General features: G+C 46.6%; 1 protein-coding gene across 1 annotated transcript in view; it reads left to right on the forward strand.

Annotated features, from left to right (window-relative positions):
• The first annotated feature begins 710 nt into the window (after window positions 1-710).
• LOC8042335 (potassium voltage-gated channel protein eag) overlaps window positions 711-22,468 on the forward strand; it is a 31,907-nt gene continuing 10,149 nt past the window's right edge. The window contains exons 1-7 of the mRNA XM_029991064.2: window positions 711-742; window positions 5,395-5,618; window positions 12,667-12,795; window positions 14,278-14,684; window positions 16,130-16,682; window positions 21,389-21,588; window positions 22,075-22,293. Coding sequence (XP_029846924.2) covers window positions 711-742; window positions 5,395-5,618; window positions 12,667-12,795; window positions 14,278-14,684; window positions 16,130-16,682; window positions 21,389-21,588; window positions 22,075-22,293 — 1,764 coding nt within the window. The remainder of the gene's footprint in view (window positions 743-5,394; window positions 5,619-12,666; window positions 12,796-14,277; window positions 14,685-16,129; window positions 16,683-21,388; window positions 21,589-22,074; window positions 22,294-22,468) is intronic.

Raw genomic sequence — 22,468 nt, forward strand, 5'->3', positions numbered from 1 at the left:
TATTTGTATTCTCAGTACCTCTTCTTCTTTACCTCATATTGCTTGTCAAATGTCGCTATGTGTTCTACATTTGTTTTGTGAGTGCTTTCTTGGGATAGCTATGTTTTCTTACTATTTATACTTTTATTTTCGCGGCATTTGCTGTGTAGCACACAAACGGCCCTGTTCTGTTTGTGGACGCATAAAATAAAGACTATTACCATTCGCCTCCACGGGGTACAATATTTCCACCTCACAAACTATTTTTTCTTGCGTTTTTATTTATCTTTCTCGTTCTCATAATCTCTCTCTCTGTCTGTCTTTCTCTCGCTTTCTCTCCTTCTTTCTGCCGTTCTTTTAGGCCGGAATTTATTAAAGTACGTAATATATTTGTTTGAAAAAAACCCACTAATCCCAGATATTTGTCCGTTCGGTCATCTGTCCGTTCGTCTGTGCATATCCCCGCCAAATTTAGTGAGATATTTGACGTCACGTGAGGGGATTGTATCACGTAACGCCGCCACTTGAGATTGGTACGCCACGTCACATGACCATGCCACGTGACGTCAGGACGTCAGGGGAGGCATGGGCAGTGAGGTGCAAATTTGATCGTTTCCACGTGCATATCTGCGAGGAAAACCAATAAAATTTGAGCCTCACTCGGTGAGCATTCATGACCATCCGCTTACGAACTTAATAAGACCCACCTCGTGTGTATGACCTGACTGAGCATGCTCCAACGCTCTAGTTCGATAACAAACACGTTTGTTTGTTGCCTGTTCATGTTCAATCTTTTAGAGATTGCTGAAACGAGAGGTTGATTGTCGCTCTCCCGAACAAGACAACTTGAACGTTCCGGGCAGGTGGCAGAATTAAGCGGAAAAACGTCAAATCGCGCAGTCAGCGCTTTAAACTGCCTGTTTTTACTAATAGAAAAGTAAAAAAGAAATAACTTTTTGTTGCGCTTGAACGTCACCAAAGAGGACAACAGAACTTGTTGGCAAACAAACGCTTCGGTTGAAAAAGGTCTGTTTTTTTTTTTTTTTTTTTTTTTTTTTATAAAGTTGTTTTTTCGGCGGACGCGATTTAGTGTTTGTAGCGCTGCTGGGGACTTCTTATGACGCCTTTACACTTGCGGATTCGCGGGCGGATCCGCGCAGGTGGAAAGTGAATTTTCGAAAGCCGGAATACGAAATCGACTCGTCGCTGGCAGAAAATCAGGATACGGGTCCCGGACCGATTCAGATACTCCGCCAGCGACAAGTCGACCCGGCTCCCAAAATCCACTTTCCGCCTGCGTGGATCCGACCACGAATTCGCAAGTGCAAACGCGCCATTAGACCACGAACATACCACAGATGTTCACGTACCACGTACACACTAACACACGCACACACACACACGCGCACACACATATAATAATATTAATGATAATAATGATAGTTTCATTGGCTACAGAGTGATCATAAAGTTCTAAATACCCGTCACGTCTGCGTTTCTTCCACTCTAAGTAACTATATATAACAACTCACTGTTTACAAACAAGTCAGTGTTTGCCCATACCGGGCAATACGCGTGCACAGAACCAAGCATCTGCGCATGCGCAATGCCGACAGCAGCGCCACCGCAGTGCCGTGACGTCAGAGAGTGGGTTGGTCGATAGCTGACGCGTTTTTTTTTTTTCTGCCCTCGTTCTTAATCAGAGCGCGAATCTACAAAAGTAGCAATTTGGGAAGTCACAAACATCCGACTCTTTCTTCTCTCTCTCTCTCTCTATTTCGCCCTCCCCCAATGTTCTTAACCCTTATCTTTCACTCGCTAACGAGTTCCTCCTTCATTATCTCGAGAACATAGCGGAATCGTCACCAACTCCGTTACTATTCCAGTTTTTCTCGAGGTCACCTCACCTTGGGACCAAAACCAAGCATCCTAGCTTCTTCGCAACTATTCGCTCGTGATATCTCACCGTCAGCGAGGGAGCGCACCGGAACCAAAGTAAAACAGCAAACATATATGTTTTTCTTTCTCGCTCCCACACATCCACATGCTCACTTTCTTCTTTTCTTTAGTGATTTAGATTTTTTTTGTGTGTCGTGAGATGGTCAGGCGAACGTCGTACTGGCCCACGTCTAAGCGTTAGGGTACGTCTATTTCTGCGCAAGCTCCTGCGTGCGTGCGTGTGTCTCTGAATGTGCACAGAGGTGTATGTGAGTCTTTCTGTGCATGTGTGTGCGCGCAGATTCCGGCGTCCGTGTTTGCGCACTTATCTAACTTTCCCCGGCATGCGGCGTGAGTATACGCCAAGGTACGTCAGTCTTCTGTACACGTTTTATTTATTTTCCGCAACGTACGCACTTTCCCGGGAGTTCGGCGCTGCTCTTTATTGCGGAGGTATTTTCGTTCTACCAGCTTAAGTTTTTTTTCTTTTTTGTTTGTTTGTTGGTTTTTATCTGGTGTCGGGAAAAAAAGTAAACCTCACGCGAACGTATACATATTATTCTATGTCAATTTTTGTATCCATTTTGTAGTCTTGTCTCGCTTGTTTTCCTATCTAGACCCAGCTCCGTCTAAACGTCTGTTTGTTGAGAAGACACGTTTATGTGTAACTTCTTTTTTTTTCCTTACAGTTACAATATTGCGACAATTCCCTGTGTGTGGTATAAAGCGTCCGCTTACTTTATTTGCAAGAATGCGGTTGTCACGAACGCCTGTGCCCAGAAAGGGAAGAGCACAATGGCGACCCAGAAGACGTTGTGTGCAAGGTCGCCCCTCAGCGCCGAAGTCGGTCAGACATTCCGACCTACGCAGTCAGTTCTTCGGAGATGCCAACTAAGATATTAAAAAAAAAAAAAAAAAAAAAAAAAAAACGCAGTTGCCTTTTATCTTGCTTGAGGAGCGGAGGCAGTGTTTGACGTACTGACTCCCTTCGTTTTTGTTTTCTTTATTTTTCCGTAAGGTATAATTATCTTTGTTGTGTCAATTTGTATCCTAACTACGACTATGAGCTCGCACGAAGCAAGTGCTTTTTCTAAATGTATATTGAGCTGTAGGAGCGTATGTTTGTTAGCGTGGGTGGTGCGGAAGTTCATTCATTAACGGGCCCGAAAAAAACAATAATAAAGAGAGACAAAGCCGAGTTCGGTTATGATTACCCTCATTAGCGTCTGCAGAGCGAAAGCTCATTACAATTGTTTTTTCTGTTTTTTCTAGATGCGACGAAAGCGTAATTTTCTTGATTGTTTCTCCAGGGATGTTGCGCCTCATAATCAACCATTCGCGAAGGTTCTGATAAGCTGCTTCCAAAATAGAAACGCCGTTATGATCGTTCTTTTTATGACTTCATGACGTCGTAGTTACATTGCTCATACCTACTAGTGGTGACGGCTCCGCATTCTGCTCGTGTTTTTGTTCTAAAAAACGTGCACAATGCTCAACCGAACCCCTACACAATCCGTAATATTTTCTTTGTATTACGTTGAACCGAATATTGAAATATATAATACTAAAGAATAAAATTGCCGATATATTTTTGCGCTAATATATGAGAATCCGGATTATACAAGTATGGCTTCTAAAGCTGGTACACGACGACTGCATTTGAAGGTTTTCATTTCGTTGACGCTGTTTGTGGAATGTCCAAAGCTTTTGCACCATACCTTGATGCCCTGCATTATGATTTATCGCCTATAGGCTATGACAACACTGTAGATTTAAAGCAACGCACGACTATGACTTCACGCACCTGCGGCGCATGCGCGCACGCCTTACTCCCCGCAAATCTGTTTTTAGCGCTCGCGCGGGCCCGCATATCTGGTGTGGGGTGAACAGACGTGGGCTCGCTTGTAAACAGCGTATTGGCGTATAGTCCTTAGCTACACGAGAAAAAAAGTTTAACGCCAAAAAAAGTTATTAATTCAACTGGTGTCGCTGCAGTAATGCTTTTAAAGGGATGGTGAACCGAAATTTGGATTTCAAAAAAACAATGCAGGAGATGTAGGTGGGACGCTACAATCCCTGCAACACTACTAGTAAAGCGATATCTGGAATGGACGGCCGTATTTTTGGAAAAAGAGGTCGAGATTGAACCAGGCCGACGAGGCGCGTGACCATCAAGATACCTAGTTGCCTTCCTCTGTTCGCTTCACTCCCTCAAGACAGCGAGGCGGAGAAGACGCCAGGTCGTTCCCTCTCCTTCTCGGAGAAACATGACGTCAACATTTCTCCCAAATGCGCCTCCTTTTTTGAAAAATACGGTCATCCGTTCGAGATATCACTGTATGAGTGATGTTTTTGCGTTTGTAGCATCCTGTTGCACGCTTTTGCCGCGTGTTTCGGAGAATCCAAATTTCGGTTCAGCGTCTCTTTAAAAAGATTCTAAAGGGTTTCGTTGCACAACCCTCTATGAACCCTCAGGAACGTGACACCGCGTGGGGTAGAGCTGGACTCCTGCTCTAGGGTAAGATAGCTTAAACTCGTATTCCACTCTTGTCCTCTATGAGGTTGGCTGGAACTCTCCGCTGTGTATTTGTGATTTCGATACTGCTTAAACGGGAATTCTTTGTGAACTTGAGGCTGCTTCAAGCAATCGCCACTGGTTACGACCGGAGAGGCTTAAAAACGGTTGTAAGATCCTTCTTGTGACTGCTTGCGACCGGCTGCTTTGCTGCGCACATGATCGTAAAAGGCTTACAAACGGTTGTTAAGCCTCTCCGGTTGCAAGCAGTCACAAGTCTGAACCACCCTTCGGAGTTACCGCAGACATCTTGCTAAGAGACCTTGCCTCTTTAGCGGTTTCCGTTTCATTGTAGATTACGCGGTTCTGTCGACCGCTTAGATGTATCGGAAACAATGTGTTTCGCATTTCCCTTTTTGTATAGCTGCGCCTGTCGGTGTGTCATCGTTTTTTTTTTTTTTGATAATATGTTTCTCTAAAAAAACAAATTTTTGCAACCACAACAAAACATATGGTGTATAGGTGGTCGAGTGTGCTAAGGCAGCACAGCTTGGAGCACGCGGAACGAAAGCTCGCGCTGCAGGACTCGGGTATACCATGGGTTAACCCCCAACACCGCTCCGGTCCGATCTGAATGAGTACTTTGCCGGCTTGCTGTCGTGTATAACTACTGCGTGATGCACGTTAAAGACCCCCCAGGCTAGCAGGGTTACTACACTTGCTAAATTTCTTATCTGCAATGGAAACAGCGGACGCCCTTTGGGCCTGACTAACTTCCCCTTGTCTAAACATACAAACAACACAATTACTCCAGCCTTTCTGTCTATAAGGTGTTGATGCACCTTTATTTTTTTTTAAACAATAGCTTTTTGGAGTTTCAAGAACACACTGATCATAACTACTGATTCCACAACCCTGACCTATTCTTGTCTTCTTTTCTTGTAATCGGCAGCGGATTGCAGCTTCCTGTTGGCGAACGCCCAGATCGTGGACTACCCGATCGTGTACTGCTCCGAGTCGTTCTGCAAGATCTCCGGCTACAACCGGGCCGAAGTGATGCAGAAGAGCTGCCGCTGCAGCTTCATGTACGGAGAGCTCACCGACAGGCCCACCATCGCCAAACTCGAGCACTGCCTCGACTGCCACACGCAGGATCAGCTCGAGGTGCTGCTCTACAAGAAGAACCGTGAGTGGCCCCGCCCATAGCGAACAACGACGCCTCCTGCACTTGAAGCTGAAGAAACCCAATGCGTGGAAAGCCCCGAGCATTAGAGTATATCTCTGCAGCACAGGCTTGTATATGGTACTAATTACAAGTAGTCAAATTACTTGTAATCGATCACATTATAAAAAAATTAATTTCGTAATAATTTTGAGTACCCTCATTAGGAAGTGATTGCGAGCGTATTCCGATTACTTTTGGAAGTACAAAATTACTTGTAACAGTTGCTATTTTTCCCCCTCTACTTTATAATGGCGTCCTTAGCTTTTACACTTTTCTTACCGAAGAATGCTCGTCCCAAGTACTCGACAAGAAAATGGCGCACCAGAAAACGGGTGTATTGACGAGAAAAGTTAGGAGAAGTTTATCATTCGGAAATTATAGTCCAATTTATTGGAAAGAGAGAAACCCCCACCTGCAGAAAAAAGAAGTCATGTTGTTTTAAAAATCTCAAGTAACGGAAAAAAAAAAACGTTTGCTTAAAAAAACAAAAAAAAAAACGAGTAATTGTAATTGCAATTGCTTTTGTTTTTCAAGAAACGTGTATAATGTTAATGCAGCCAATTTTTCGCATAGGCCGATAAGGCTGCCAAAAGAAACTATCAAGAAGCAAGAGGTAATATCGTAATAAGCCAAGTCCTGCTTTGTTTAGTAAAATGTCAGAAACTATTGGCGAAAAGGCCGAATGTTTAGAATTTCAACGCCACCTAATATAGGCCAGAGCGGAACGCAGATCGGCGCGCTGCGTCAGCCTGTTCTCGCTCGCGTTCTCACTGACCGAACACGAGTCTTTATCCAACACCGACGCAGCACTCGTGTCCCTGGTAGTTGACTTAACAATATAGAGCTACGACTTTGTTGTTTCGTTTCATTTGATGTGCCCTTAAAACACCATTATAGCGTTTTTCATGAGGTGTTTCCACAGAAGGTGTTGATATGTCCTTCGGCTCGGGGTTTAGAAAGATGGAAGGCGATGGGGTATGGGGTTTGTGTCACTTACAATTTTCCTAAACTATTTCTCTAATGCCACACTCCCTCAGTTCTAAAATATTGCGTGACGAAGAATATCTCCGTGAAATATCCACCTCGCGCGAGGCACCAAGTCCTTTCCGCAGGAGCGTTTATGACTCTTGTTCACTTTTTTAGGAGCCGATTTTTGGTTGAAAGTTGCTTGTGCGTTAAAAATGGCGAAAGTATCAGTGCAAAGAGAGTCGTGAGTTTTATTTATTTTCATCGCAAAAATAAACTGTGCATTACCGAGCGATCAGTCTCCGTCCCAAAATGTAGTGCTAGCGACTGGTATAAGATGACAAAAAAGTCGCATCATGCCGATATTTTATTTAGAGTTTGAAGCGGATTTTAAAACGTTCTATAAGACCATTCCAGCAAAGAGTGCCTGCAAAAACAATGAGCTGATTAACGTCTCCTGCCATTTTCCCGTTTTTTTTCGCTGACATTTAAAACATTTGCTTTCGAGTTTTTTATGTTTAATAACGTGAAGTTTTAAAATTTTAAATGTGGTCCCAGCCATTCACGCTGCATTGTGTCGGATTCTGGGCTTTCTAAATACTACTTTCTTTTTACTGTGCAAAACACTTTTTTTTCCTTCAAACGCCATGTTTTTCCTTTTCTTTTCTTTTGCAAATTACGACGTTGTGTGTTAGAAGCGAATGGAGTGCTTTCGTACACACGCCCTTTTGAATAGCCATGATGACATCAAAGCAATTTTACAGCCCTACAATTTTTTTTTGTCTGGATGGATGATTGCATACAGCTGAGCCCATTTAGTTGGGTGGAGGCTTGCTTCTCCTAGCCAATATATTTATCGAAGCAAACGCGCTCTGGCATGTCCCGGCGTGAGCATCTATTTTCGGCTAATGCTTCAGTGTGGTTCCACCATTTTCCCACCCAGAGTAAGCACTCATATTTTTTCGCACACACTAACATATCTAACTTTGACAAACGGTGTCTCCACCCTGATCACAAAGATTCAGGCACCCTGACCATCAAATTGTTGTAAAATAAAAGTATCGGCGGAAGGACCGTGATACCCGGTAGCCCAGGTTTTTGAGGAAACATTTTTGTATGGGAGTTTAGGGCCTTAAAAACCACCAAAACAAGCCAAGGAAGTGCCTAACTTCGAGTTTTTTGGCTAGAACATGGTTACCTTCGCACTAATTTGCCAGACAAGCTTCAAAGTTAGGCTTGACTTTGGTTAGTTTGGCTATCATATCTGGCATCTTTGGGTATAAAATTCCAAACAAGTGCCAGGCTTCACTGCAGGTAGTCTGGCTATCATCTCACATCTTTGGCTGCAGTATGGCACTTTGGCAGTTATGTGCCGCATCAAAGAAAAGCCGTTGAAACGGTCAAGAAAAGTACTCCCGTACTAAATAACGCCTTCAAACAAAACTATATTTTGACCAAGTTAGGGCCTTAGGTCGTGGAAAAGTTATTTTAAATTCCTCACGAAAAAATAGGTAATTAAAATTGTGGCTACAAATAGTGTGTGGGTGAGTGTGTAATAGGTATGCTCAGGTTTGTGTGTGCCTATGCTTTGGTACGTTACACCTGTTTTGGTATGTGCTTACAGCTGCAGTGTGTGTGTGTGGGGGGGGGGGGGGGGGAAGGGGGGTTGGGGGTGATTGGAGAGAGAGAGAGGTATTACTTTTCCATACCGAATTCAGGAAGTGCAGCTGGGGAACGGCGATAGGCGAAATGTTCGAGAAAACGACTCCCTTATGGAACGACCTTTTTTTTAATATTTCACTCCATGAGCTCACTAAACTCGGAACCCAGCAAACATCTGGAAAAACCCAAATGAAATAAATGATTAGCTTCAATGGTTCGTCACGTACATTGTAGCTATAAAAAAGCACGATAGGTTTTCCTCGCTCGCGGACATTTTATGGATATTTTAATATTTTTTAGCTGGAAGTTTGTAGGCGATGTTGTTGTTGTTTTTTGTGTTTTTTTTAATTGCACAGACACGCATAAAAAGACATGTGCAAGTTCGTGCAAGGGTGCGTAGAGGCTACCGCGCTCATTCATCCCCGTCCCACCCGCGTCATATACGCACACACAGCCGTGCACAACCAAAGGCTCTCGAAACACGCAGGCAGGCATCGTCAAGTGCATACATCCAGACGTGAAAACACTCGGATTCCTGAGAGACCAGCTCACAAGGTCACGTGCGCCGACAAAGCCTATAATGTACAAATATAAAGAGGAATACACCCATTCACGATGCATGCACGCTTGCACGGACACGAATGCCGATTCTTGTGACCTAAAGTTGACTTCCCCGCAAATACACTCTCTATGTGGTAAAGCACGCTTGCAAGGACGCGTGTAGTCCTCTCGGGAAAACGACATTAAAAAACAAAAACACAAAAAACGTTAATGTTATGTTTGTGTTCCCTCTTACAAAAAAAAAAAAAGGCGAATTTTTTTTGAAGTTTATTTTCTGACAGGATGAAAACGTCAAGGAGGTATTTTATGCTTGGTAGAAGAGCGTGTTGGTTTAAGTCATGGATGAAGAAAGAATAAACAATTAAAACAGGGACAACACAACCACATCTTTCAACTAGCAACAGACGAGTAAACTTTCAACAGCGAGCAGCCGACTATACCCAGTAGGCGTAGGGGAGAGAAGGGGAGAGAAGGAAAGATAAAACACGCGAAGTGCAAGTCAGGGTGGTAGGTTTATCTCGGATTTTAAAAATTCAACCTCAGTTTTCGTCAGCAGGAGGGAAGGGTTTGACACGTTGTGTTTTGCTGTGGTCATGGCGAATGATTCTATGATTTCCCTGCCGAAGCTGCTGTCATGCCCCCCCAGGATTTTTGTGTCATCAAAGAGGGGATGACAACGCAAACACGAACGGGCATGTATGACTATGGGATGATAAGAATCTGGAGAGGCCTTAGAAACTTCGTTGTGATGTTCGCGGAGTCTGTGATTGGTGCATCTGCCGGTCTGTCCTATGTATTGATGGCCACAGCTCAAGGGGATGGAGTAAACTTTCTTCTCTTTGCATGGAATGAATTTCTTTTCGTGTTTGACAGTGCAGCCAATCGGAATCCGGTTGTTGTTCACTTGTTGACAGAGTTGTTTGAGACGCATGTGGCACGAGAAGACAACATTCGTGTCGAACTTTGAGGCAATGGATTTTATCCGGTGGGCTGAATTGTGTACGTAAGGAATGACGGCGAATCGGGCTTTCTTTTTTTGTGGCTGGTGACTGGCGATCAGGCCTGCGAATCATCCTTTCCATTACAGATCGGAGAAGGTCGACGGGAAACCCTGCCCTGACAAGCCTCATGTGCAGCAATTTGAAGCTATCTTCTGAAAGATGACAGCAAGATTCGTGAAGGATGAAGAAAGCAACGATTTGATGATACCGTGTCTTACCGACTTCGAATGGGCGCTGGAAAACGGTAGGACAGGTTTGGCAGACCTTTGTTGAAAGGCCCAGCAGAGTCCAGTGGCACTGACATGAAGCCGCAAATCTAGGTACTGAAGACCTTCATTCGATGGTTCTTCCTTCGTGAATGTAAGGCCTGACGAACAAGCGGAAAAAACAGCTGTAATGCTATCTGGAGAAGTTCGAGCAGGATGAATGATTAGGTAATCGTCTACAAATCTGAAAACATGGCAGCCAGGCGCGGAGATGTCCAGTTGTGCTTTTATAGCTCTGTCAACGAATAAAAGGAATAATTCACTGAGAACAGGAGCGAGACATGAACCGATGCAAACTCCCTTTTTTTGGCGGTAGATCCCTTTCTCATGTTCGACTAAGGTGGACTGGAGGTATAGATGAATCAGGTCCACGAATCCAGCAACGGAGACACCGGAGGAATTCTGAAAATCCACAGCTCCGTGCTCAAAGATGGCGTCGGAGATTGGGGCAAGCAAGGCGGTAGGGTCTACATTGAAATACATGTCTTCTACGTCAAGTGAAAAAATAGAGTGGGGCAAGGAGAAGAAATGTTGGGAACTGCTGACAGAGATTAGTTCTATTGAGTTAGACACTCTAAAGGGTTGAGGGAGGTGGATGCAGGACAGATGCTTTTGTAGAAAGAGCCCGAGCTGCTTCTGCCAACAACCCTTCTCCGACACAATACTTCGGAGGGGAACTCCGGTCTTATAAGACCGGAGTTCTGGAAATATGTCTGACATCTGGAAATATGTCGGACATCTTTCCCCATATTTTTGTAGCCTCAATACGTAAGAGTATTCTAGTTATCAACAAAGTTCTACCGTGGCTACGATGAACCACTGCTTTCGCCCATTCCGGAATCGACGACATTCCACATAGCGGCGCTCTTGTGGAAAAGGTGCATAGTCACCGACAGCCAACGTTACTAGAAGAAGTCAGTTGGGAAACTGCTACAGGAGCCTGCTTTCAAAAAGTTGCTTCGGTTCGTCCTCAAGAACCGAACTAGACGCGATCGCAACGCCGCCATTTCTGCCGCAGCGGCCACTCCGGGAACTGCATGGCTGCACGTACCGCTGCAGTCGAGTTGCGCAAGGGCCCTTTAACCGGTGACAGCAAACGTATAAAAAGCGGCGAGCGACATGACGATGCACTTTTGATGCCGCTTGATTGACTACGTCGAATCGTGGCGCCGCGGCTGCGGTCTGAATTAATGTGAAACGAAGTGTATTCGGAGCGCAAGTTCGTCTGCTTCTTATGGAGGGGTTGTGATGACGTCCGAACGCCGAGCTCTGATGGGCTCTGATTGAAGGATAGTGGGTAGACTTCAAGGCAGCTTGCTTGGAGGTCTGCCCACTATCCTTCGAATCAGAGCCCATCAGAAGTTGGCGTCGATCTGGCGTCACTGCAACCTCCGCAAAAGAAGCAGACGAGCATGCGCTCCGCATATAGGCTTGAATTCGCGAAATCGTCACGCGGTTCGGTTCTGCGAGGCGTAATCTCGGCGCATGGCTAAAACAAAGAAAGGTGTATAAAATAAGATCGAGGCAGCCTGTAGGGCAAGGTGGGCCGCCCCTGAAGCGTTGGGGGAGTGAAGGGCAAGCCATCGATTGACGTCGTCCGTGGAAGGGGGACCCGTTTTCACGTCGATTGCCCTCGTTGCCGACGTGTGATCCGCATACCAGACGACGGCACACCGACTACTACACTGTCGCTGCTCGGACACCGGCCTCATGCGTATCGTCCCACGCGCGCCCAAACCAGGGTCATGTGCCCCCCTCCCCCTCCCCCCCTGGCTCCCCCGTGGCCTCCCCCTACGCATCCTTAAAGCAACACGATACCTCACATTCGGGTTCTCAGTATACACTACATACCAATTTATCGTTTTTTCTTAGCTTGGGAAAGGGGTGGGGGCGTTGAAAAGAACAATAGCGTCACAGTTACAAGTATCTTCGAATAGATTAGCGGGCTATGCGTTCGTTGGATTTTATCTGGAGAAAGGGGGGGGGGCTTGTGTGTGTGTGTGTGTGTTTGGGGCGGGGGATTTTTAAAAAAGAGATGTAATGTCACAAACGGAGCGAGCGTACATGGTTTCGTGACGGCATGATGTCACGTGATCACGTGACGTCGTGACGTCAGGAGGCACTCGTCTCAATGGACGTCGACTCCTTCCTCTTGCGAGGCATTGTGAAAAGTGCGGCACATTCTGTAAGTTATTAGCTCCCATTATATCGTATGACGCATGCGCGTCATACGATATAATGGACGGTACGTGTACCTCACTCTCCCGTGCATGCGCATCCGTTTCAATGGAAGGACCTAAATTTTTCGGGAAAAAGGAAGACTAAAGGGGGGGGGGGGTGGGGGGAGGTGGGGGCAGAGAAGTGTTACCGTATATAAAAGTCGGAAACATCACCCAATTTGTTTTCCTTGTTACATTTACCTGACTGATATAGCTTCACGGAGAAATGCATGTTAAAAAAAAGAGACATTGTCCAATAATGTAACATTTTATTACCACTGAAGTGTCGCACGTCACGCCGCATTCGTCCGTTCCCGCTCTCTCCCGACCCCAGGAACTCCGCTATGGCTGCTCCTCCACGTGGCGCCCATCAAAAACGAAAAGGACGTGGTGGTCCTTTTCCTGCTCACATTCCGGGACATCACGGCTCTCAAGCAGCCCCTGGAAGACGACGTATCCAAAGGTGGGTCCTCGTCGTTCCCCCATTTATACCGACGCCCGTGTCACGTTATTTTCCCGCGATCATTTGGGCTGAGCGAGTAGTAAGTTTTTATACTTGCTTGGCCCGAATGTCATTTAGAATACATGTTGCCGCTCCATCGGTGATGACACTTACAAAAAGTAAGACTGTGTTTCGGCGATGAGCCGCAGTAGACGCTACGAGCCATCCCAGCCAATCCATCGCTGTGACGTGTCACGTGATCATATGCCCTGCGCTCGGCTGCATCCCTCTCTCGAAGTACACGTGAAGCTCGCACGCCATTAAATTGGCCTCAATGGCTCGTACTGTCCGCTGCGGTCATCGTTACATCAAATGGAGTATGCATGGTCTTCCTTTTGAAAATAAAATGAAATATTCTTACATAGTTTGTGTAATAAACTTATCCGAAAGTATATAAGTCATATAGGGTGGATAAAACATATATTGTCACGAATGAACAGGTGAAACAAAGAATAGCAGGGGAAACTGAAACGTTTAATGGGGCGAACTTGTGCCCAAAAATAAAAGGGGAACAGAAGAAAGCCGAGCACCGCGGGTGTCGAAGTCGGCGTGACAGCAGAGCCGAACGCTGGGGTGAAAACTGACCGCAGATCGCCACGCGGAGCCCCTTATGTACGCGCGGTCGCTTCTGGAACAATCGGCCTAGAACGTTGGGCGACTAGAACATTCGAAACTCGATCAGACGATAATGTTCTCGAACTCACAAGAACGCAATGTTGAAAGAATATATAAAAGAACATCCTACTGACTGGAATCGAACCTAGACTTTCCGCGCGACAGTCAAGCGCGGTAACCACACGGTCACGCACGCGGTCGCTCACCGACGAGCGTGGCAATACACATATATATATATATATATATATATATATATATATATATATATGTTTTTTTATTTTATGTCTTCATGCGTTTATTGGACACACTCATACACTTTTTTTCCCACTGAGGTAGTATAAGTGACAGTAAATCAGCCCCCTCACACCCATTTTTTATAAGACCTTTTCCCCTTGATTGCACATTCTTTGCATGCGCCTCATACTTCAAGCCTTCTATTCCCTGTATCTAAGGCACGCCCCTAACGATTTCATGACAGTTTTTTTGGTTTGTTTGCCCAGTGAGAGATATACTTCGTCGTCTTTCAGATTCCCACGTGATCGTAGAGCTCCTGAGATGTTTTATGTAAATGTAGCGTTTTAAATCTGAGTACTTTTGGTTAGAAGTAGTACCGGAAAGGCTCGATGATAATAAGGGAGCCATTGCATTTGTGGCCATACTTGTCCGTGTGTGAATGAGTGAACAATCGAGCGTAATAAACGTGCAGTGACCAACACCCGCACGGCTAAACTATTATTTTCAAAGTCTTTTAAGATAGAGGTTTGTGCGGGTCTCTTTCCCCCGTCTAACGCCGTGGCGCCTCCTTTTCTGCTTGCTCCCGAATCACAGCGGGGTTGAGCAAGTTCGCGAGGTTGGCGCGCTCAGTGACCAGGAGCCGGTCGGTGCTGGTGCAGTTCTCGTCCCACCTGCCGGCCATCAAGGCGGACACGTCCCGCCAGTCCCAGATCGCTCACATGATGAGCCTGAACGCCGAGGTGCTACCGCAGTATAGGCAGGAGGCGCCCAAGACACCGCCGCACATCCTGCTCCACTACTGCGCCTTCAAGGCCATCTGGGACTGGATCATCCTGTGCCTGACCTTCTACACGGCCATCATGGTGCCCTACAACGTGGCCTTCAAGAACAAGACGAGCGAGGACGTCAGTCTTCTAGTCTTGGACTCCATCGTGGACGTCATTTTCTTCATCGACATCGTGCTCAACTTCCACACCACATTCGTCGGCCCAGGAGGAGAGGTCATATGCTTGTCTCGCTCTTGTCTCTATTCAAAGCCCCTATATGTTATGGGATCCTCTCAGCCCTTCAGGCCGGTCAGCCGTTCAGACCTCTTCAACCCTTCTACCCCTCAGCCTTTCAGGCCGGTCAGTCCCTCAGCCAACCAGCCATTCAGACCCTTCAGTCTGTTACAACGAACCGTTCGTATAATGAGCAGGTTAGAGCCACTGACTAAGGTATGCGTAGAATATAACTTCATTATTTTGGTGTTTTTTTGTAGGCGCTGCCACCTTAGCAATTGGAGTCCGTTCGCACACTTTGGATAGCCTACGATCGACTGAGACCGGTTTTAAATTCGTCACACGATGCTTAAAAACCAGTTTCAGCCGGCCGTAGCCAAACAGAAGTGTGTGAACGTGCAGAGGGGGTCCAACAGGTGATCGGTATGATACAAATATGCGATCTTCTAAGTTTTAGATACGGTTTCAGGAAACTCAGAAGATAGCATTTTGCTATGTCGCCGACTTTTTTTTCAGATTTTATTGATGACGAAAGCCCGTTTACTGCAATCTCGGGTAATGTTTCAGATGACTGGAAAGCATTGGTTTTAAAGGGTCATGTAAACGATTTTTCCGCTTTCGCAAAATACTACACAGAATCACTCTCTAAAGTAATAAATAACCAAAAAAAACTCGCCTTAGTTTTCCTTTCTAAGCAGTGACAGTCGGCAAGTAAATTAAAGAAATATGAGCATCGTTTTTATTTAGCGAAAGCGTTTTTAGCGTGCTTATTTAACGAACAAGCGGCCACGTGGCCTGGTGCCTATTCTATGCCGCCAACGTTAATCATAGGTTGCGTTTACATGGATGCGACTGTAGCGTATGAAATCGAGATTTCACTGTTTCAATTCATAGTATATGAGTAGAAGAGGAAGATATAGAGAGACGAGGTGCGTGTGATTGGTCCTTGCTCGATTCGATGCGCTACGATTGCATTCATGAAGCCCAGCCATATCCACGCGCTGGTATCGGCAAAGTAGAAAACGCGTGCTGAGCTCCAGGCATGGTTAGAGTTCGGCTATTCTCATCACCGCAGTGGTTGGACACGAGCCACTACCCGAGTGTCCGTCAAAGATTTGATTGTTAGGAGCCGAAGTCGCGTGTCCAAGCAGTTTTCGTGTCCAATTCATGAGTTGCGGTCGACTGCCGTCAGGCGGGTGGCTTCGATCCCAGAATTACGCCATCAAGTTTTGTTAAGGCGACTGAGAGAAATAGACCCCTTTCATCCTCGGAATTTTACCGCTACCAAGAAGCTTCTAAATCAATGGCGGTCCGTGCGAGTGTACTTGGTCCAGACTAGGACCAGTACGCCTCTGTAAAGTCAGGAACGTTCCAAACCGAGATCGTTTCTTGGAGATGGTTTCTGATGAGTGGTTTCTTTGATGGCTCCCTTTTCCGTCGCGCAGGTGGTCTCAGACCCCAAGATCATCCGAATGAACTACCTGAAGTCCTGGTTCACCATCGACCTCCTCTCCTGCCTACCATACGACGTGTTCAACGCCTTCGACAACGGCGAAGACCAGCAAGGCATCGGCAGCCTGTTCAGTGCCCTCAAAGTGGTGCGCCTGCTGCGACTGGGACGCGTGGTCCGCAAGCTGGACCGCTACCTGGAGTACGGCGCCGCCATGCTCATCCTTCTGCTCTGCTTCTACATGCTGGTTGCCCACTGGCTGGCCTGCATTTGGTACAGCATCGGCCGCAGCGACGCCGAGAATGGGGTACAGTTCAGCTGGCTCTGGAAGCTGGCCAACGTCACGCAAAATCAGTTCAAGGTCCGCTACGTTAACGACTCCCATCTGGGCATCAAGGCGGAACTGGTCAACGGGCCGCCAAGGGGTACCATGTACGTCACGTCGCTCTACTACACCATGACCTGCATGACCAGCGTCGGTTTCGGCAACGTCGCTGCCGAGACGGACAACGAGAAAGTCTTCACCATTTGTATGATGATCATCGGAGGTGAGCAGGGTGTTTTGGTTGGCCTTCACGTTATAACTCTCGTGCAAGGTGATGGCGTGCTCTGCGTCATCAAAAATCACACACGTGCAAGTTTATAAGGGCTTTCTTAAAATGTTACGTTTCAAGGCCTCATATAAGGAACACATTCCGCGTCATATAGTACATATATTATACAATAAAGCATAAAAGACAATACCATCTATCTTGACAGCGACCTTTCCCTTCCAAGTTCTTTAATGCACCAATCGCAGTATTTCAAGAGCTGACATTTAAAGTTGTTTAGAGGACAATAAACAGTCGTTTTCGGGGAGTGAAGAACCTATATTTTTATCAGTTCAGCGAAGAAACTGACATAGCGTAATGGTCACGGGACATAAATTTCCTAGCCAAATTTAATAAGAAAAATGAATTGGTGCATAGCTCACGTGACGTCAGGTCAAGTGAGCTATGCACCAATTTTGATGTTACGTGACGTCAGGTCACGTGGCAACAAAATTTCCGCTAAATTTCGTGGGGAAATTTAGCTGGTCTATAGGTCTCGTGAAACAGACCACGTGACATCACTTTTATCTTGCCAAGTTCAGCGGAGAAACTGAATTCGTGCATAGGTCACGTGGTCTGGTCATGCGACGTCAATTATCGCGCTAGGTTTAGCGGGGAAACACAATTTGTTAATAGGCCTCGTGACGTCGGGTCATGTGACATTAATTTTCCCGCCAAATTTAGCGGAGAAACTAAATTGGCGAGTATTTCACGTGATCAGGTCACGTGACGTCAATTTTCCCACTAAATTTAGCGGAGAAATATAATTGCTGTATGGGCCTCTTGACGTTAGGTCACGTGATATAAATTTTCCAGCTAAATTGAGCGAAAAAACTGAGTTGGTGTTTAAGTCACGTGACGTCCATTTCCCCGCCAATTTAGTGGGAAATGCACGGACGCATGGACAAAATTTTGGGATAGGGAGTTCCTTTTAAAAGCATGTTATGCTTTAAAATTGAGTTAGAAGATGATTGAAAGGCAGCGAAAGGTTAACCTGAGCGCATATGGCTCTAGTAGACTCCTCTACACTGGAGGAAAGTGGCAAGGGGGAAAGATTGGTAAGATTGAATAAAATGAGGAATATAAAACAGACGATGATGATGGGCCTAGAATAATTTTATCTCACACCGTAAAGAGATCGTGCCCCCCCTGTGCCCTACAAAAAATATGCCTAATCAGTGCGTTGGTTGCCTTGACGGAGCACTGAATGAGCCCCAGCCGACGAGCACTTTCGCGACAGTAAATGGCCTATCATCCAGTCTTGAGAATGCCACCCTTAAAGGGCAACTCTGGCCTATACTTTCGATTTTGGGATTCTGACTTTTTTTAACGCAGTCAGCGTCCCTGAATTACAAGGTGTAATTTTTTTTTTTCGTGCTAATGTGCGTAGTTTTAAAGATATCGACGCCTCAAAGTTTTGTTTGGGACGCTGCCGACAAAACCGAAACTAGCCGCTCGAGGCCCCGGCAACACTGGAAGTCAGCCCCTATGTGGACGTGACGTCAGGATCGTTCTCGTTCAACGAGTACTCGGCCCAAGCGGCACCTGCCTCTTTTGCGTTAGCCGTCTAAAGAATGAAGCTCAGCTTATTTTGTTTTAATTCTGTATACATGGTAGTTATCCAGCATATGTAGCAAGGGTTAGTGCGTATACCTAAAGGCTAGCGACTGGAAACCCCGTGAACTCGTTTGGTGCCGTATTCGGCGGCCGCCGCCGTACGTGCGCTCTGCCGTACTCGTCGCTTGTATACCCAAAAGCTAGCGACTGGAAACAAGTGAACTTGTTCGGTGCCGTACTCGGAGGCTGTCGCCGTACGTGCGGTCTTCCGTACTCGTCGATAGGCCTAAATTCTCATCAGGGCTCCGTGGATGGAGCGGAGTTGCTCTACGACGCGCTGCCAGTAACGTACAGTACTGGGGGCCCTCTCGCTTTCGCGCTGCGGGTCAGTCCCGGACACGAAGCTTTGAGACTCTCCGGCGCGGGCCGCGGCGCCCGCGCCGGCCCGCGCCGGAGAGTCTCAAAGCTGGGCTGTACACGTCTGTTTTTTCGTTCTTTTTTCCTCAGGCGCGTAAAAGCAGAATTTGTGAGCTACGACACTAATTTACCACATAAGTTCGTCTAGGTGGTAAATCTAATTTGTAAAAATATCTAGAAAAAAACAACAAAACTTGCCGCACTCAAAAAAAAAAAAAGAAAAAGAAAAAAAAAAAACAGAAAGAAAGTTTTATAGGCAGACATTTTCTTCTCAAAGCTAGCCAAAGGTTTTTGTGGGTGATAGAGGAAAACAGAGAACGTTAGCAAGGTATGAAGAACACTTTATTTCCCTTATTTCTCTCAAAGAAGCGCACTTTACTCTGCTTGACCTCGCAACGGGTGGGCACCTCCGGACTGGTGGAAAAAAAGAGAACGATCCTAACGTCACGGCCCAACGTTGCTTTAGCGATCGGCAATCCGCTGGCCGCCCGCTAAGGAGCAGCGGCTCGCGGCGGGTTGCATTTTTATTATCGGCATTAGATGAGAATGCGGCGTCCCCCTGACCTAATATTTAGGCTGGGGTCGTATTTTGTGTTACTACAGCGATACCAGTAATTTATTTCATTTTGAGTTTTGGCCGAAGTTGCCCTTTAAGTATAGGGTGGTGCCAGTCACCTGCCTCGATCTAAAATGGACCGTAAAAATCGACGCCTGCACGTAACAATCTAAACTTTTCGTCAAAGGTATATTTCACAGGTCGGTTTTTTCTTGTAAAATTACAAAGCGTAGCTCTCTTTCTGTAAAAAAATAAGGCCAAGAAACTTGCCAGGGCTAGGGCGCCCGGCAACGCAGACGACAGGGGTCCAGTAGCGGGGTGTGTCTGGCGTTCGTATTGATAAATGGCGCTACCTCCTTTTCGCGACGGCTCGCGACCACCGTGGTTTATTAAAATGAATATAATCTTTTTGAAATGTACCTTCGGTTAAAAAATAAAGGCAAACAATAAAAGCAAAGCTTAAAATAAAAAAAAACGCGTCTGCATAATGGCGGCGCTTTTGCTGGTAACGGATTTCGTCTGCGTGTCGTCTGCTTTTTTTCGATGGTCGGCTGCACCTTCAGACGCTGCTCCCGACGCCATCTATCAATACGAACGCCAAACACACCCCGCCATTGGACTTTGTCGTCTCGGTCGCCGCCCGCCGTAGACCCTGGCAAGTGTTTTGGCCCTATTTTTTACAGAAAGAAAACTACGCTTTGTAATTTTACAAGAAAAAACCGACCTGTGAAATACACCTTTGACGAAAAGTTTGGATGGCTTCGTGCAGGTGTCGTTTTTTACGGTCTATCTTAGATCGAGCCTGGTGACTTGAACCACCCTATACTCGTCTCTCAGCGGTGTGAGAACATTAAAGAGGTTCTCTTAAAGGGACCATGAAGGCAGTTTCGAAGTTTTATTCGACGATTGAAATGGATCTCAGGCACGTCTCAGATACTGTTGTCCAAGTTCTAGCCCGAACAGAAGTTTGGATGCAGCACCAATTGAGCAAACAGGCGCGGTAATAATAGCGCCGGGAACGATGCCTGAGACCCCACCGAGGCGGCGGCAGAAAGGTGAACTAAAGTGCGCCGTCGAAGCGTGACGACAACGGGCTCCTCGTCTGGCGATTGGTTCAAACGATAAACGCGCTCTTGGTTTCGATTTCGGTGGTGAGATGTGATGAAAAAAGTTTATTTGAACGTTGTATAATATTTTGAAGTTGTAGTTGGAAATTAATAGGTTTCATACCGTGTATAAAAGCATAATCTGAAGCGATCCCTCCGTTTGTCACTGGTTGAACGCATCCCGCACTGCTACCTCGGGCGCGTAACAAGCATCGAGCAACCATGGACAAAAAAAGAAAAAAGAGGTACGAGCGCCGGGGGCGGCGGACTCTTGGTTTTGGTTTCGTGCGTCGTCTCGTGTTCGCTTTGCGAACTGGTGTCTCACCAATCATGCCGCGTTTATGTGCAGTAGTAGGTTGCGCGAAAGGTCGGCTAAAGACGTGCGGTCCATCGGGCGACGTTAGTTAGCATAAACTGCTGACCGATGCAGCAATGCTGCATCGGTCGCCGATCCAGAGTTCTGCGTCCTTAGCAGCATCTCCCGTTCAGTCGGCGTGAGGTCGCTGAACGCGAGCTCAAACTCGTTTGCGAGCGCGGTGTTGTCGTCCATTCCTTCCAGGTTTTCTTCACAGACCGCCGTGCACTAGAGCGAACCACGGGAACCACACTGAGTGTGCACTAAATCCTACCGATGCCGACAGTGCTCCCTGACGTCACTTCTCTTTCCAGAGGCGAAAAAGGGAAGAAATCTGAGTGTTGTTTCGGTTTCGCAAATTTATTTGCAGATACAGAAATAAGAGTCACAACGTTCTAGAAAAAATTGTGTGGCATGCCAGAACCCCAATGCTACCGAGAACACCTTCTTTTAAAAAAAAAAATTTAAATTGCCTTCGTGGTCCCTTTAAGTGAGCAGGTTGAGGAAGCCATTTTCAGACAAAGAACACGTCATTAAAACAAAAATAGTCCGAATGGTCGTTCATCTATAACAGTTGTGAGAGTTATTATTGCTAAGTGACAAATATGAATTTCGTCGCATTAACCTGGAGGTGATGTAATAGTGACATAACCCATGATCGCTTTCTGCCCAGCTTTACTGTACGCCACCATCTTCGGCCATGTAACGACCATCATCCAGCAGATGACGTCAGCAACGGCGCGCTACCACGAGATGCTAAACAACGTCCGGGAATTTATGAAACTGCACGAAGTGCCCAAGGCACTCAGTGAGAGGGTCATGGACTACGTCGTGTCTACTTGGGCAATGAGCAGGGGGATTGACACGAAAAAGGTGAGTACCTGTACCGGTGTGCCTCAAACGCGTCTCCGACTGGTGTGTTTAGCGAATCCTTAAAAGTGCGTCCCTCGATTTCCGCCTGATGACGTCATTAAAGGGCCATGCTGCTGCCTGCCGCGATTCTGGTGGTATAACAGCAGTGGAGGTGGCTGTGGCAGACGCCTGTTCTGCAGCAGATCGCTCTGCATTCTAACAGTCGACGTCAACCACAACAGACATAAGATGGTGCGCCGCGACGATAGCGATCCTTGCGTCCGTTTACCTCTTTCGCCAACATTTCTACAACTCGCCTCTAGGATCGCGACATTGAACAGCACGCCATGCCGGCTTACGTGATCCATTTGTTTGCCACTTTGGGACCACGTTCAGTGTATGGGCGAAATAGGACGGAAAGCACACCAGTTCAAGACGCGTTTTAGCCACCGCATTAGACGAGCCAACAGCAAGGACTTCACCGCGTTCCTTCTGCCACTATCCCAGGTACTGAGCTACTGTCCCAAGGACATGACGGCGGACATCTGCGTGCATCTGAACCGTAAGGTGTTCAACGAGCATCCGGCCTTCCGGCTGGCGAGCGACGGCTGCCTCCGGGCCTTGGCCATGTACTTCAGCATGGACCATTCGGCCCCCGGGGACCTGCTGTACCACACGGGGGAGAGCATCGACACGCTCTCCTTTGTCGTCGCCGGATCCCTCGAGGTACCTAACATAAACACATTTCTATCTTCCTCGCACTTCTACGGTCACCGCCGTCATTAGTGAGGTTTCACTGCGGAACCCGGCGTGTGTTTCGTGTAAGACGTGTCATGACATCAGAGTGTCACCTGACGTCATGAAAAAAAAAAATGTTTCGCTAAGTTTAGCGGAGAGATCA

The sequence above is a fragment of the Ixodes scapularis genome, unplaced genomic scaffold (genome assembly GCF_016920785.2).
Source record: "Ixodes scapularis isolate PalLabHiFi unplaced genomic scaffold, ASM1692078v2 PGA_scaffold10__122_contigs__length_95168666, whole genome shotgun sequence".
NCBI lineage: Eukaryota > Metazoa > Arthropoda > Arachnida > Ixodida > Ixodidae > Ixodes > Ixodes scapularis.